This window comes from Sciurus vulgaris, assembly GCF_902686455.1.
Source record: "Sciurus vulgaris genome assembly, chromosome: 3".
Taxonomy (NCBI): domain Eukaryota; kingdom Metazoa; phylum Chordata; class Mammalia; order Rodentia; family Sciuridae; genus Sciurus; species Sciurus vulgaris.
In genome coordinates this window covers 136,681,043-136,697,812 of record NC_136463.1, presented here as the reverse complement: position 1 = coordinate 136,697,812, position 16,770 = coordinate 136,681,043, and the positions used below count along the sequence as shown (strand labels likewise).

Genomic DNA, 16,770 nt, shown 5'->3' with positions numbered 1-16,770 from the left:
TTTATATTTATTGTAAACAAATGGGATACATGTTGTTTCTGTTTGTACATGGAGTAACAGCATACCATTTGCGTAATCATACATTTACATAGGGTAATGATGTTTGATTCATTCCATTATATTTTCCTTCCCTCCCACCTCTCCCACCCCTTTTCCCTCTATACAGTCCCTCCTTCCTCCATTCTTGTTCCCTCCCGCCCCCCATTATGTGTCATCATCCGCTTATAAGTGAGATCATTGGTCCTTTGTTTTTTTGAGATTGACTTATCTCACTTAGCATGATATTCTCGTTTCATCCATTTGCCTGCAAATGCCATAATTTTATTATTCTTTATAGCTGAGTAATCCATTGTGTGTGTGTGTGTGTGTGTGTGTGTGTATCTCACAGTTTCTTTATACATTCATCAATTGAAGGACAACTAGGTTGGTTCCACAGTCTATTATGAATTGAGCAGTTATGAACATTGATGTGGCTGTATCTCTGTAGTATGCTGATTTTAAGTCCTTTGGGTATAGGCCAAGAAGTGGGATAGCTGGGTCAAATGGTGGGTCCATTCCAAGTTTTCTAAGGAATCTCCACACTGCTTTCCAGAGTGGCTGCACTAATTTGCAGCCCCACCAGCAATGTATGAGTGTACCTTTTTCCCCACATCCTCTCCAACACCTATTGTTGCTTGTACTCTTGATAATCGCCATTCTAATTGGTGTGAGATGGAATCTTAGGGTACTTTTGATTTACATTTCTCTTATTACTAAAGATGGTGAATATTTTCCCATGTTTGTTGATTGCTTGTAGATCTACTGTGATTGTTCATTTCCTTAGTGCATTTGTTGATTGGGTTATTTGTATTCTTGGTGTAGAGGTGAGTTCTTTATAGATTTTGGAAATGAGTGCTTTATCTGAAGTATGAGTGGCAAAGATTTTATCCCACTCTATAGGCTCTCTCTTCACATTGCTGATAGTTTCCTTTGCTGAGAGAAAGCTACTTAGTTTGAATCTATCCCAGTTATTGATTCTTGCTTTAACTTTTTGTGCTATGTGAGTCCTATTAAGGAAGGCTGCCCTAAGTCAGCAGGTTGAAGATTTGGACCTACTTTTTCTTCTATCAGATGCAGGGTCTCTGGTGTGATTTCAAGGTCCTTGAGCCATTGTGTGTTGATTTTTGTGCAGGGTGAGAGATAGGGGTTTAGTTTCATTCTGTTGCATATGAATTTCCAGTTTTCCCAGCACCATTTGTTGAAAAGGCTATCTTTTCTCCATTGCATATTTTTGGCACCTTTCTCTAGTATTAGAAAATTGTATTTATTTGGGTTTGTGTCCGTGTCCTCTATTCTGTACCATTGATCTACCTGTCTATTTTGGTACCAATAACATGCCATTTTTGTTACCATTGCTTTGTAGTATAGTTGAAGTTCTGGTATTGCGATACCCCGTTTCATTCTTCCTGCTAAGGATTGCTTTAGCTATTCTGGGTTTCTTATTCTTCCAGATGAATTTCATGATTGCTTGCTCTATTTCTGTAAGGTACATCATTGGGATTTCAAGTGGAATTGCATTGAATCTGTATAGCACTTTTGGTAGTATGGCCATTTTGACAATATTAATTCTGCCTATCCAAGAACATGGGAGATCTTTCCATCTTCTAAGGTCTTCCTCAATTTCTTTCTTCAATGTTTTGTAGTTTTCATTGTAGAGATCTTTTACCTCTTTGGTTAGATTGATTCCCAAGTATTTTATTTTATTGTTTTTTTTTTTTTTTTTTTTTGAGGCTATTGCAAATGGAGTTATTTTCCTCATTTCCCTTTCAGCTGTTTCGTCACTTGCATATAAAAATGCTTTGTGCATTTTTATTTGTGCATGTTGATTTTACAGCCTGCTATTTTGCTGAATTCATTGATGAGGTCTAGAAGTTTTCTGGAGGAAGTTTTTGGATCCTCTAAATATAGAACCATGTCATCAGAAAATAGTGACTGCTTAAGTTCCTCTTTTCCTATTCGTATCCCTTTAATTTCTTTAGTCTGCCTAATTGCTCTGGCTAGAGTTTCAAGGACAATGTTAAACAGAAGTGCTGAAAGAGGACATCCCTGTCTTGTTCCCCTTTTTAAAGGGAATGGTTTCAGTTTTTCTCCATTAAGAATGACGTTGGCAATGGGCTTAGCATAAATAGCCTTTACAGTGTTCAGGTATGTTCCTACTCTCCCTATTTTTTCTAGGTTTTGAGCATGAAGGGGTATTGTATTTTGTCGAATGTTTTTCTGCGTCAATTGAAATAACCATATGATTCTTATCCTTAAGTCTATTGACATGATGGATTACATTTATTGATTTACGGATGTTAAGCCATCCTTGCATTCCAGGGATGAACCCCACTTGATCATGGTGCACAATTTTCTTAATATGTTTTTGGATACGGTTTGCCAATATTTTGTTAAGGATCTTTGCATATATAATCATCAAGGATATTGGTCTAAAATTTTCTTTCCTTGTTGTCTTTGCCTGGTTTGGGTATGAGGGTGATATTAGCTTCATAGAATGAGTTTGGTAGGGTACCCTCCTTTTCTATTTCCTGGAATACTTTGAGAAGTATTCAATGAGTTCTTCTTTGAATGTCTTGTAGAACTTGGCTGAGAATATGTCTGGTCCTGGGCTTTTCTTGGATGGTAGATTTTTAATGGCTTCTTCTATTTCATTGCTTGATATTGATCTGTTTAAATCGTGTATGTCCTCCTGGTTCAGTTTGGGAGGAGCATATGTCTCTAGAAATTTGTCAATGTATTTGGTAGTTTCTATTTTGTTGGAATACAGATTTTGAAAATAGCTTCTCATTATGTTCTGTATCTCAGTGGTGTCTGTCGTGATATTTCCTTTTTCATCATGAATTTTAGTAATTTGAATTTTCTCTCTCCTTCTCTTTGTTAGTGTGGCTAAGGGTTTGTCTATTTTGTTTACTTTCTCAAAGAACCAACTTTTTGTTTTGTCAACTTTTTAAATTGTTTCAATTTCATTGATTTCAGCTGATTTTAATTATTTCCTGTCTTCTACTATTTTGCTGTTATTCTGTTCTTCTTTTTCCAGGGCTTTGAGCTGTAATGTTAGGTCATTTAGTTGTTGACTTTTCATTCTATTCTGGAATGCGCTCCATGCAATGAGTTTTCCTCTTAGTACTGCTTTCTCAGTGTCCCAGAGATTTTGATATGTTGTATCGTCGTTCTCATTGACCTCTAAGAATTTTTTAATCTCCTCCCTGATGTTTTTTGTTATCCATGTTTCATTCAATAGCATATTATTTAGTCTCCAGGTGTTGGAGTAATTTGTTTTTTATTTTGTCATTGATTTCTATTCTCAGTCCATTATGATCTGATAGAACACAAGGTAGTTATCTCTATTTTTTTGCATTTCCTAAGGGCTGCTTTGTGGCATAACATATGGTCTATTTTCTAACAACTTTTGAGTAGGGATATAAGTGGAGGTGGATGCATCTTTAAAACTGAAAGAAACCATAGTTGAAGACAATCATCCCAAAACAGTTGTGCCTCATCTCTTTCCTGATATTCAACCTAAATAATGGTAGGAAATATCAAAATAAACACGGTATCAAAGACAAAAGGAAGAGGAATTGGCCCCAAAGAATTTCAACACATTTCTATAAAGACAGTAAGCATATGGAAGGGCATGCACACATACGAAGGCAGAGTGTACAAATGAACTGATCTCAGCCAAAATAGAAGCCACACTTCACTATTATTATTATTATTCACACTGCTTATTTTCTCTCAGCTCAAAATCCACCCTTCTTTTCTTGCTTTGTGTACTGGAACTGGGCTCTGCAGAGTCCACTTCTCCATTTCAGCTAGTTTGATATTTGGCTCTTCCAATAGAGGATGCAGAAGGAGCACTGAAAACGTGATAAGGAAGAACTGTTTTGTTTTGACCAAAGATGTGTTTCTGATGCAGCTGGGAATTAATCAAAATTGAGCAGGATTATGACAATGGAAATAAAGAACTCTTTAAAAGGGGGGGAGGGGAGTGAAACAGAGTCAGAAAATACAAAAAAATCACCTGCCAACTTTTTGGACACTAAAGAAAACAACAGAAAAAGAACTGCTGTGTAGTTAGAAAGATTTCCCTTGAATTTACCTCTTCTTAAGAATTCAAGAAAACAAACTAATTACCAATTTCACATAAAAATGAGCAACAGCACAGTATGGAGGTCAAATGGCATGCATTAGTATAATAAAGAGAAAAATATCATCTGTATAAAGAATGAAAGCATGCAGAAACAAGCCATGGAAAAGAACAAAACTGTAACCTTCTATTTCAAGTGGAGATAACAGACATCAAGAAAATAATAAAAGCATAAGCAGAATTTTAAAAACTAAGAAATAAGGTACAGAATCCAGAAAAGAGTCAAGGATAAAATCATTTCAAAATGAGTTCAGGGGTTGAACTCACGGTGGTTTAACCATGAGCCACATCCCCAGTCCTTTGTTCTTTTCCCCTCCTTAACATTTTATTTTGAGACAGGGTCTCACTAAGTCCTTAGGGACTCATTAAGCACTAAGGTTGGTCTCAAACTTGCAGTCCTCCTGCCTCAACTTCCTGAGTTGCTGGGATACGAGTGTGTACCACAGTGCCCGGTAAGATCCATCTTTTTTTTTTTTTTTTAAGGAGGCAAACTATAGTGACTAAGAATGCACGGTTGAATAGTATTTAATTTTGTGAGGAAGGAAAAGAACTAAGATTAGAATGGGGTACATACAGTTCATAAAATCCCATTTCTTAACTGGGTAAGTAGTTGTAAAGTTGTTCACCTGATAGTTTATCAAGTTATGTTTTCATTTTGTTTGTTTATTTTGTAACTGGAATGTCTTTTTTGAAGTAGAAAAGGCATCCAAAATAGGTATTGCTTGATATAATCTTAAAAGATCAAGAGCAAAAATATAAAAGATTAATGTTAGAGACCACACAGAAAATCATACTAATTTGCCCAATTTCCAGAAATGAGTCAATTCTAGGACTCAGACTAAAATGGAAAGTCAGTTTTAGTTGAAGATACAGTAGCAATTTTCTCATGTCTTCTTCAATTTTCAGAGTAATTAAATACTGCAGAAGATGAATACCCAGGCATTTCAATACTCAGGTATTAGATGTTCTTGTGGTTCATGTGTCCAAAGTAGGGCTACAAGGAAGCCAGGTGATAAATGTAATCTTGGCATGTGTCTGTCTCACAGTGACCACAGACAAAGAAATCTTTATCATTTTGGTATTACCCAGGACAATGAACTGGCCCACTATATCAGCTACAATACATTCAACTGAACCCACACGAAATAACTGGGAAGACAGTAGAATAGGAACTAGCAGAAATCTCTCTCTCCAAATAGGCAACAATTTTGCTACAAAATCTGATATAGTAGTTCTCTTTATATATGAAGATTTTGTTCTAAGACTCCTAGTGGATACCTGAAACAGACTGTAAGAAACCCTACACATACATGTTTTATACATACATATATATAATACATACATACACTACACACAATGTTTTTCCTATACATATGTAACTATAATAATGCTTAATTTACAAACTTGGCAGAGCAAGATGAACAGTAATCAAACAGAACAATAACAATATACTACAATAAAATTCTTTAAAACTTGTGAACTATTTTTGAGATTCTCCATTTAATGTTTTTCAGACTGTTTTTAACCACAGTTAACTGAAACCATGGAAATCAAAACCACAGATAAGGGTGAACCTACAACTATTTTGGAACTCTAAAGTCTGCTGAAGGCTTGCAACTTCCAGAGGAAAGGTTGGAAAGAAAATCACAGTTAATTTTTGTCAATTTCAGCTCTTAGTAAAATAAACCTCCCATTGCCCACCCTTATTCTATGTCCTGCAACTGTGCATACGGTTCCTTCTGAAGCAGCTGTACAGCTTGTGGGAGCCAAGGTGGGCAAAAATGATGCTGTCCTTCAATATCAAGAATCTATCTGCATACTACAGAGACACAGCCACATCAATGTTCATAGCTGCTCAATTCACAATAGCCAGACTGTGGAACCAACCTAGATGCCCTTCAATTGATGAGTGGATAAAGAAACTGTGGTATATATATACAATGGAATATTACTCAGCCATAAAGAATGATAAAATTATGGCATTTGCAGGCAAATGGATGAAATTGGAGAATATCATGCTAAGTGAGATAAGCCAATCTCAAAAAGCCAAAGGACGAATGATATCGCTAATAAGTGGAGGATGACACATAATGGGGGGGAGGGAAGGGTTAGTGTTAGGGTTAGAGTTAGGGTTAGGGAGGGGGGCAAGTATGGAGGAAGGAAGTACTGTATAGAGGGTAAAGAGGGGTGGGAGGCGTGGGGGGAAGGGAAAAAATAACAGAATGAATCAAACAACATTACTCTATGTAAATTTATGATTACACAAATGGTATGCCTTTACATCATGTACAGAGAAACTACATGTATCCCATTTGTTTACAATAAAAAAAAAAAAAAAGAATCTATCTGTGTTCTTATTACTAATTGCTACTTCTGATCACAGAGGTTCAAAGAGGCCACAGCCACTGCTGGTGCCTCCTCCCATGGCTGAAGGCCTCCCTCTTCTCCAGATAAAAAGAACTCCAGCAGAAGGGGAATAAAGGTTGGCACCCTTTCCTGCTTCCTCTATCTCTTCCTCTCTCCTCTTTTGAGAGGTAAACACTAAAAAATAGGACATCAAAAAAAAAAAAAAAAAAAAAGAAAGAAAGAAACCTGCATATACAAGGCAAATTAGCAAGTAAACACACATGCTCAGGAAACACAAACTCAAAAAAGCCCTGAGAAGTCGTTAAGTTTATAACCTCAGCGGCAGGAGAGGCAGGGAGCAGCAAGGCCTGATGAAGGTGAAAAAACTAATTTCTACAGTTAATGCATTATTAGATTCAAATTCCAGTTTTCAACAACAACAAAAAAAAATCACAAACCATGCAAAGAAACAGGAAAGAGTGATTCATTCAAAGAAAATAAATCAAAAGAAATATCCTGACGAAGACCTAACTGGTAGATGGCATGTCCACTAGACTTTAAAAACAACTGTCTTAAAGATGATCAAAAAGTTAGCAGAAGATGTGGAAGATAATGTATAAAAAAATGGAACTATCAAGAGACAAACTCTTAAAAAATAAAAAAAGGTACAACTTAAAAAATTCACTAGAGGTATCTGAAAGCAAGCAGAAGATTTGGTGATCTTAACTACAGACAACAGAAAATTACCCCAGGGTAGGTAGAAAATTTGAGGTAATTTTCTCAGGAAAAAAAAAAAAAAAATTACTAAAGAAATGTGAATAGAGCCTAAAGAACCTGTGATGCGGTATCAAAGGAAACAACATGTGCAGTGTGGAAGTCCCCCCCCCCCCCAAAAAAAAAAAAAAAAAACAATGAAAAAGAGGCAGAAAAACTGTATGAAGAAATAATGGCTAAAAAACTTCCTAACTTTCACAAACAACATGAATATAGATGGTCCGCAATTTATAATGGTTTAACTTACAATTTTTCAACTTTACAATGTTGTGAAAACAATACATATTCAATAGAAAACTCATTTTAAATGTTGAATATTTCTCCTAGGTACAGTATTTTTTTTTTTAATTTTTGTATATATGTCTTTAGTTCTCAATGAACTTTTATTTTTTTTTTTTAATATGAGGTGCTAAGTATTGAACCCAGTGCCCCACACATACTGGGCAAGTGGTCTACCACTGAGTCACAATCCCAGCCCCAGGTATGATATTCTTGTAATGTTGGGCAACAGCAATAGAACCAGCTCCCAGTCAGGTGGATATGTAATTATGAAAGTAAACAACTTATTCTACAGTGTACTGTATTGCTAAGCTTGGATGTTTGGTAGGTAATGTATATTAAACAATATTTTTAACATAATACTTTCAATTTATGATGGGTTTATAAAGATGTAAACCCATGATAAGCTGAGGACCAGCTCAACAAATTATAAATAAGGGAAACATCAGGACACATTACAATCAACTTTCTAAAGACAAAGAATCTTGAAAGAGCACAAAAAGAAGCAATTCATTTTTCATAAGGGATCCTCAATGAAATTATCAGCAGATATTTCACCAGAAACTTTGGAGGACAGAAAGAAGTGAGCTGGTATGTTTCAAGTGCTCAAAGGAAAAAACATAAACCAAAAAAGCACAAGACCCTATGACAATACTGTCCTTAAGAGTAAGGGAGAAATTAAGACATTGGCAGATAACACAAAAATGAGGGCATTCTTTACTGCTAGACCTACTCTGTAGGAAATAAACACTCAAGAAACTCCTGCAGGGTAAAATGAAAGAACAAAAGGCAATTACTCAAGGTCATTAGAAGAATTAAAAATCTTAATAAAGGTAAGTACATAGGCAGTTATAAAACCTAGCATTACTGTAACAATAGTTTATAATTCCACTTTTTGTTTTCTACATGATTTAAGAAACTACTATATTTTTGAAAAATTTTATTCTAAAATCTAGTGTTAACTTTATAATTTCAAAATTTTGTTCTTGACATAATTCAAGAATAATATATTTAAAAGAAGTGTCAGTCTATATTTTGGGGCTCATGATAAAAAAGCATGTAATTTAGTGATAACAACTGAAAGGTGAGGACAGAGCTGTGAAGGAGTAGAGTATCTATATGTAATTAAAGTTAAGCTGGCACATATTAGACAATTACTTTAGGATATTAAATGTAATCCCATGGTTACTAAAAAAAAAAAAAAAGAGCTATAGAATGTACACAAAAGGAAATGTAAAAGGAGTTTAATTTTTTTTTAAATCAAGTAAACAAAAGACAGTAATGCAGCACATGAGAGCAAAAAAAGTTATATGGCATAGAGAAAACAATTAGCAAATGAAAAACAAAAGTCCCTCCTTATAATTACTTCAATTGTAAATGAATTTAAACTGTTCAGCCAAAAAGCAGATTGGTAAAATAGATGAAAACACATTATTCAATTACATACTACTCAATTTAGATCCAAAGGTAAAAACAGACCAGAAGTGAAAAAACTGGGGGGTGGGGTATTTAAGCAGAAACCAAAAGAGCAGGGATAGCTATACTAATAGACAAAAATAATATTTGGTGTTTTTCATTTGTTTGTTTGATACTGCGGATTGAACCCAGGGGTACTTTACCATTAAACTATATAACCCCAGTTCTTTTTATTTTTTTTAATTTTGAGAAGGGTCTCACTAAATTGCTGAAACTGGCCTTGAACTTGTGATCTTCCTGCCTCAGCCTCCCCAGTCTCTGGGATTACAAGCATGTGCCACCATGCCCAGTCAGACAAAAATAGATTTAATTAAAAAAGGTCATAAGAGTTAAAAAAAAAAAATAGAACATTATATATTAATAAAAAGTTCAACATAGACGTTAGAACAATTATAAACATCTCTGTACATGAATCAAACTATATGACAGAATTGGGGGAAAAATAATCCAATAGATAAATCAATATCCTATTTGCAATACTGGACAAAACTACTAGCCAAAGAAAATATAAAATCTAAACAACACAATAAATCAACTATATGCAAGAGACATACAGAACACTCTGACAAATGACAGTATGCACATTCTTCTCCTGTGCACATTGGATATATCCCAGGAGAGTTTTATGTTAGGACACAAGTAGTCTCAATGGATTTAAAAAGACATCATACAAAATATCTTCTCCAACCACATATGAAGTTAGACATAAAATATAGAAATAAATTAGAAAATTATTCATGAAGTTGTAGAGATTAAACACACTCTTTGAAAAACCAGTGGATCAAACAATAAGTCACCAGGGAAATTAGAAACAAATGAAAACAAAAACATAACCAAAACTTATACGAGATGTAGCAAAAAGCAATGCTAAGAGCAACTTTCATAAATACAAATACTTAACGTTAGAAAATGAGCTCGCAAACCAACAATCTAGCTTTATAACTTAAAGAGGAAAAAAAAAAAAAAAAAAACTAAGTCCCTATGGCAGGGAAAAAGCAAAGTTAACAGAAGATAAATAATACAGATTCAGCAGAGATGAGTGAAGAGAGAATAAAAACACAACAGAGCAAAACAATAAAACCAAAAGTTGGTTTCTAAACAAGACCAACAGAATTTACATATCTTTAGCTAGATACCCAATTTAAAAAAGAGAATATCAAAATTATTTAAAATCACAATGAAAGATTGGATATTACTATCAATTCTATAGAAATTAAAAGGATTATGGGACTATCATAAGTAATTTGTACATGAAACAAATTGGCTAACCTAGATAAAATGAACAAATTTTTACAAACCAAAACTAAATCATGAAGAAACAGAAAATGTGAACAGACCCATAACTAGTAAGATTGTGTCATTACCCATAAATTTCCTGACAAAGAAAAGTCCTATAGTTGATGGTGTCACTGGTGAACTATACCATTTTTAAAGAACTAACACCAATCTTCTCAAACTTTTCCCAAAAAGTTGAAGAAGGAACACCTCCAAACTCACTGTATGAAGTTGCATTATCCCGATTATCAAAACCAGAAAAACACAAGAAAACTACAGCCCGTTATCCTGATCACTATATAACATGGTCAAATGGGATTTATTCCTGGAATGGAAGAACACTTCAATATAGGAAAAATCAGTCAATTAATGAGAAAAAAGATGATTATCATCTCAGTTGATACAGAAAAAGTATTGGACAAAATTTAACTATTTTTCATGATAAAAACATTCAACAAGTTAGGAATAATAAAATAATTTTAATTATTGAGAATAATTAACAGTCATATATGAAAAACCCACAACACAGCCAGGCCCTGGATTCGATCCACAGCACTGAAACACACACACACACACACACACACACACACACACAGAGAGAGAGAGAGAGAGAGAGAGAGAGAGAGAGAGACAGAGAGACAGAGAGACAGAGAGACAGAGAGACAGAGAGAGAAAACAGTGTACTCTGTGGTGAAAAGCTATAAGCTTTTCCTCTAATATCAGGAAGAAGGCAGAGATATCCACTCTGGATGCTTTTATTTAACATAGTAATACAAATTGTAGCAAGAGCAATTAGGCAAGAAAAAAAAATAAGGCATCCAAACTGGAAAGAAATAAAATTATCTATTTGCAGGTAATATCACCTTACATGTAGAAAATCCTACAAGTGGTTGCCAAAAGCTGGGTGGATGGGAGAATTGTTGTTTAATGGGTAAAATTTGTTTTGCAAGATGAAAAGAATTATGGATATAAAGAGTGATGGTTGTACATCATAAATGTAATTAATACCACTCAATTTTACTCTTAAAAATTGGCAAAATAGCCAGGAATGAGGGCACATGCCTGTAATCCCAGCAACTTGGGAGACTGAAGCAGGAGGATCATAAGTTTAAAGTCAGTCTCAGCAACTTAGCAAGGCCGTAAGCAACTTAGCAAAACCCTGACTCAAAATATAAAATAAAAAAGGGCTGGGGATGTGGCTCAGTGTGTATTAAGCCCCTCTGGGTTCAATTTCTGGTACCAACCCAAAACACAACAAACAAACAAAAAAAGTTAAGATGGTAAGTTTTGTTATGTATAGATATATATTTAACTTTTATATTTTCACTTTTTTTTTTTTTTTTGGGGGGGGGGGTCAGGTATTGAATCCAGAATCTAAGCAAGTCCTCTACCACTGAATTACAGTCCTAGCCCCTTAGGAAAAAATTCTAAAGGAATAAACGACAAGTATTCTGGACAACTTTGGTAAGTCACATGCATGCCAAAGAGTGGGAGGAAAAATTCAGAGGTTTACCATATTACTGAAGTTATGAGGGATCCAGAGGTCTGGGGCATACTGGGTGGGTCAGGCCCATCCTAGAAGATAAATAATTGTACCCTGTTTCCCCTGCTTTAAAAAAGAGAGAGAGGAGGGAGGGAGGGAGGGAAGAAGAGAGAGAGAGAAAGTGAGAGTGCACTTAATAGGCTTCTGAATTTTTTAAAAACACATAAAATATAGATGGCAAAATTTCTTAAAAATTCATTTCTCAGGTGACTTACAAGATTTTAGTGGGGTCCAGAGTAAGAGGGCTCTGGAACAAGTACAGGTTACAATACAAATAACTGCCACTTGGGTCATCTGATCTGGCATATTCCATGATGCTAGAGACATCTATGATAGACAAGAATGCTAAATGGAATCCCTGGCAAACCCTGATTGAAGAATTCATAACCCAAATAAACCTCTAGGTTTCCAGAGCAAAGATAATCTTTCTGTAGTAAGTATCTATTCAGTTTGAAAAGCAGCTGAGAGACTTAGTACCTGACTATCAGTTAACCATAGTACATCGATTATGTGAACACAGCTATCCACCATTAACTGGGTATTATCAGACCCACCACGCCATGAGACTAGATCGGCATAGTAGCAATTCACAGTACATTCAGGATGAGACCCAAGCTGTTTCCAAGATTCCAAATTTCACAAAAATGTAGCCCAGAACTTAGCTCTAACACACCAATACTGCTCCCTAACTTCACAATGTGTGACTTCAGAGAGGTTCACTATCATCAGCTGACAGTAGAGAGAAAACACAGACTTGGTCCAAATATAAGCCAGTATGGTATTTTAACTGCAAACAAAAATATGACTACTGTTATCCTGGATTCTAAGTAGGCCTTCTAAAGTTGAAGGAAATTCTACTCAGTTGGTTGACCTTCGAGCGATAAGCCTGGCCAGCACTTTGTAGAGTGATGTGATGTCAAATTAATGCTCACCACAGACTGAACATCTTATTATTCAGCTTTGTTTGAGGTGGATTCTCTAATTCATTCCTCAGGAAGCACTCAAGAAAAACATTTCCCCTGAATTCTGGCTATAGATTAAACCCTGAGCAGTGATTTTTACACCTAAAAATCAGTTTTGCTACATTAGTGCTGTTCACATTTCCTTTCCACAAATATAATTAAATGTGTTCAATCTTTTTCTCCTGACATAGTACTGTTGCCTAATTTTTGCTCTTACAAGTCACTTGCTGTTTTGTCTAGATGGTCAAACCCAAAGTTTATACCTCGCTGTTGTTTTCTGCAGGATAATATTCTAAGGTATGTAGCTTCAAATCTTTTTTTTTAAGTCAAGTATTCTTCGCTTCCATTCTGTATGTGATGCATCTTTCCCTTTTCTCTTGTCATTTTCTCCATGAGTCCCTTTTATATCTAATCATTCTATTTTCCAAAACCACCATTTTTAATATACACATATGCATATGTTTATGTATGTATATGTGTGTATGTATGTATTTATTATTTATTTTGCAGAGTTGGGGATCAAACCAGGGCCTCATACATGCTACTTAAGTGCTATAACATTAAACTATACTCTCCACTCACCAAACCTCCATTTTTATTTTCCATTTCCTTTAAGGCATTATCTGTATTCTTCTGATTTTGTTTATTCTAGTTTAGCTTTAACGTGTGAGTGATGTTTTTCCTTTATTACTAATATTTTCTCAAATTCTGATTTTGCTATTCTTTCAGATTTTGTATCATTTTATAAACATCTCATAATTTAAGCAGGAGACTATGGTTTATATTCATTTTATGGGTATTCCTTGCTGATGTGTTTAATGTCAATGGGTATGTTATTTTGCTCCTTATCCTCTATTTTTAATAACTTAAAAGTGACTATAATTTTTTAGTTATTTTTGTGTGAAATCTGTTTTTCTGAACTTGTAAGAGGAAGTTTAATTCTGGACCTTAGTAGCTTCTGTATATTGCTGAAAAACATAGCAGCTTTGCTTCCAGAGATTGCCCTGGAGTTTTTAAATAAATGATGTAATTGATACAATGATAAGTAAGATGATATTAGGGGGAAAAGCAAACCCAAGTAAAGAAATATTTTTAGCCAGAAGGCAAGCTTCTGAAAACCCATGCAAATAAAATGTCCTCCCAATTAAAAACAACATATAGCCCTTTGTAAAAATGTATCTATAATCCAATACAAGGGTTTTTTGATGGAATCAGTAATCAGTTATTCCTTAAATAATTGAGTTCTGCATGTAATGAGATAGGAAATAAAATGTAATCCTATTTTGAAAATAAAAGGTTGTAAAGTAAAATACTTTTAAAGTTTTATGAATAAAAATACTCTATAAATATAATTGTAAATGGATGTTGCATATATGTGGACACGAGGGTGTGTGTAACACTGGGAAATGAACCCAAAGGCCCTCTGCCACAGCTAATCCCTTTTTTCAACAAGAGCTACTTTCATGAGACTCTTACTAATCAAGGGGGATAATATGAACAGAAATGCAAATGCAGTGGAGCACAGTGCTTCACACCTGGAATTAATCCAGCTCCTGAGGAGGCTGAGGAGGAAAAGCAAATTCAAAGACTGCCTGAGCAACCTTAGCAAGAACCTGCCTTAAACTAAAAAACTGCAATTGATCAAGAGTGATTTTTTTTAAAGAGGCATGAGTTCACAGTACCAAAAAAGAGAAACATATTTTTGGTACTCATAGAATTACCACCAAGACACCCAAGATATTACTCCGAAATGAAAAAGGAAAAGGATTAAGCACTTATCCTGCAATTTTGTATGAATGTACCATGGTAACCAAATAGCTCTAGTGAAATGAGGTTCTTCTATATACAAGAATTCCAGCTCTAAAATGCAACAGGAATTGTCACTGCCTATGTGATGTCTTTTTGGTTTCCCCAAACTAGGGTGGTGAGTGAGATTAGAAATATTAAAGGTATGAGAAAATTTAAGAAAGACAAAGATATGGAAATAAGTGAAAAGTGGGGGCCTGGTGGGATGATCCATCTCTGATGGAATCTCGGTCTAACAAAGAGCAAGAGCCCATGTGGTTTATTTATAGGCAAAAAACATGGAAAGGATTTATTATGAGAAAAACTTCTTCAAGGTAAATAAAAAGCAAAGTTGAGCAGGAAAAGGCTAATTGGAGCTTATCTACTCACCCAATACCTTCTCTAGTTCCAGATAGATGGCACCCCAAGGTTATGGGGCATGCCCATATTTCTTCCACCTCAGGACAGAAGGCATCTGAATTCAAAGCGATCCAACCCATAAATTCCATGCCAGGCATGGAACCTGCCCCATTAACAAGGGCCACCTGCAAATGGGTGTGTCTTTCAGCACCATTGAACCGAAAGTTATTCCCAGAAGCCACTCTCACTGTCCAGGGCTATAGAGTTCAAAGCAATCATTCATTTGCCACTCCCAACATCGAATGACAGATTCAGCAGTCATTAATGAAATAACTTATTTAGGCAACTATCATCAATGCATGCTTTTTAAAACAGCATTGTAAAGTTACAGGAAACTTTGCAATAAAGGTGTCAGGCTTTTGCCCATGTACCAATAATCAAGCTAAGCATCATTAAAAGTGACGCAAGTAGAATTAAATGCCTCTTAACTGACTATAAAGTACATTACACTATGATTGAGTATTCTTGCCAAGAAAAATGAAATGAGAATCTAATCAATATACCCTTGATCTAACTTCTAGGATATGGAATGATCATGAACAAGAAAGTTAAGCGACTAAACTCAAACTGTGGTACACTCTAGAAAACTCACAGAGCTCCATCAACAAGTTGTAATGTTTAGATGATGGGGAGCAAATAGAAGACCAACTTAGATTTTAAGACACTTAGAGACAGCAAGATATATTGTATATATGCAGTTTAGCTCATAATTTGAATAAACTAACCATAAACATTTCATTCTGGAGACAATTAGAAAATTTTTAAATTAACTGCTATTAGGTACTTAGAAATTATGAACTCTATTAAATGAAATATTGATATTGTATTTAGTTACTGAAATGTTTTCTGACATATATTTAGATTAAAATTACATATTTGAAATGTGCTTTAAATAAAATAAAGGAAGAAGAAAAGAACAAAGCATGGCAAAAATTAATGGTAATAAATTACAGGTATATGAAAGTTAATTATATATTCTCTATTTCAGTGAACACCTAAAAATTTTTGCAACAAATCACCCCTTCAATAAATATTCAATACATTTAATTGACAAATTTTATTATCAAGAAATTTTAGTAATAGGTTTTTTTAAAAGAATGTTTGGATTTTTGAATACTTAAAGATGACAATCCATGACAAGACATACACAATTAAAATATTAAATAATATCTAAATTAAAAAACCATAATTCAAATTGTTAAGTATAATCTTTGTGTCTTGGTAGAAGCAGCTGTAGTTCTCCTTCAAGAAATTCACCCACCTTCTCATGAAGACTACAAAGCCTTGCCACAAATTCAATTATTTAATTATAATCAATGCTGAGAATTTTGTGTTTAAGCATGCACTATCACAGAAAGCACAAAAATCTATCTACAGAGATCTTTAGTTTTCTTCAAAATGTATCTCAAGCATCTTTTAAAGTGCGAGCTACAAACAGGATGTATCCTCAAAGAAAAAGGCTTCTAAACGAAGTGTGAGATGGGTATCCAACACTGCCAAGTGTGGTTATACAACTAACCAAAGGAAACTGGCAGTACTTTGCTAATTCTGGTTTCAGTGTAGCAACCTCATTGGCAATTGAGTTCTTAGCTCTTATTGTACTACCAGCCGAACATGTACTCCATTGCTTTGGATACAAGACTTTCATCTTTTTTTGGCGTTTGTCTGTCAGAAATAACCTATTAAAAAAAATACACACACAAACACACAAGAAAAAAAAACCA

General features: G+C 34.7%; 1 protein-coding gene across 3 annotated transcripts in view; it reads right to left on the bottom strand.

Annotated features, from left to right (window-relative positions):
- Window positions 1–16,088: 16,088 nt before the first annotated feature.
- Window positions 16,089–16,770, bottom strand: part of NUP35 (nucleoporin 35) — a 38,827-nt gene continuing 38,145 nt past the window's right edge. For all 3 annotated transcript variants that reach the window (XM_079134559.1, XM_079134560.1, XM_079134561.1), the window contains exon 9: window positions 16,089–16,725. In XM_079134559.1, the coding sequence (XP_078990685.1) occupies window positions 16,648–16,725 (78 nt within the window). In that variant the 3' untranslated portion in view covers window positions 16,089–16,647. The remainder of the gene's footprint in view (window positions 16,726–16,770) is intronic.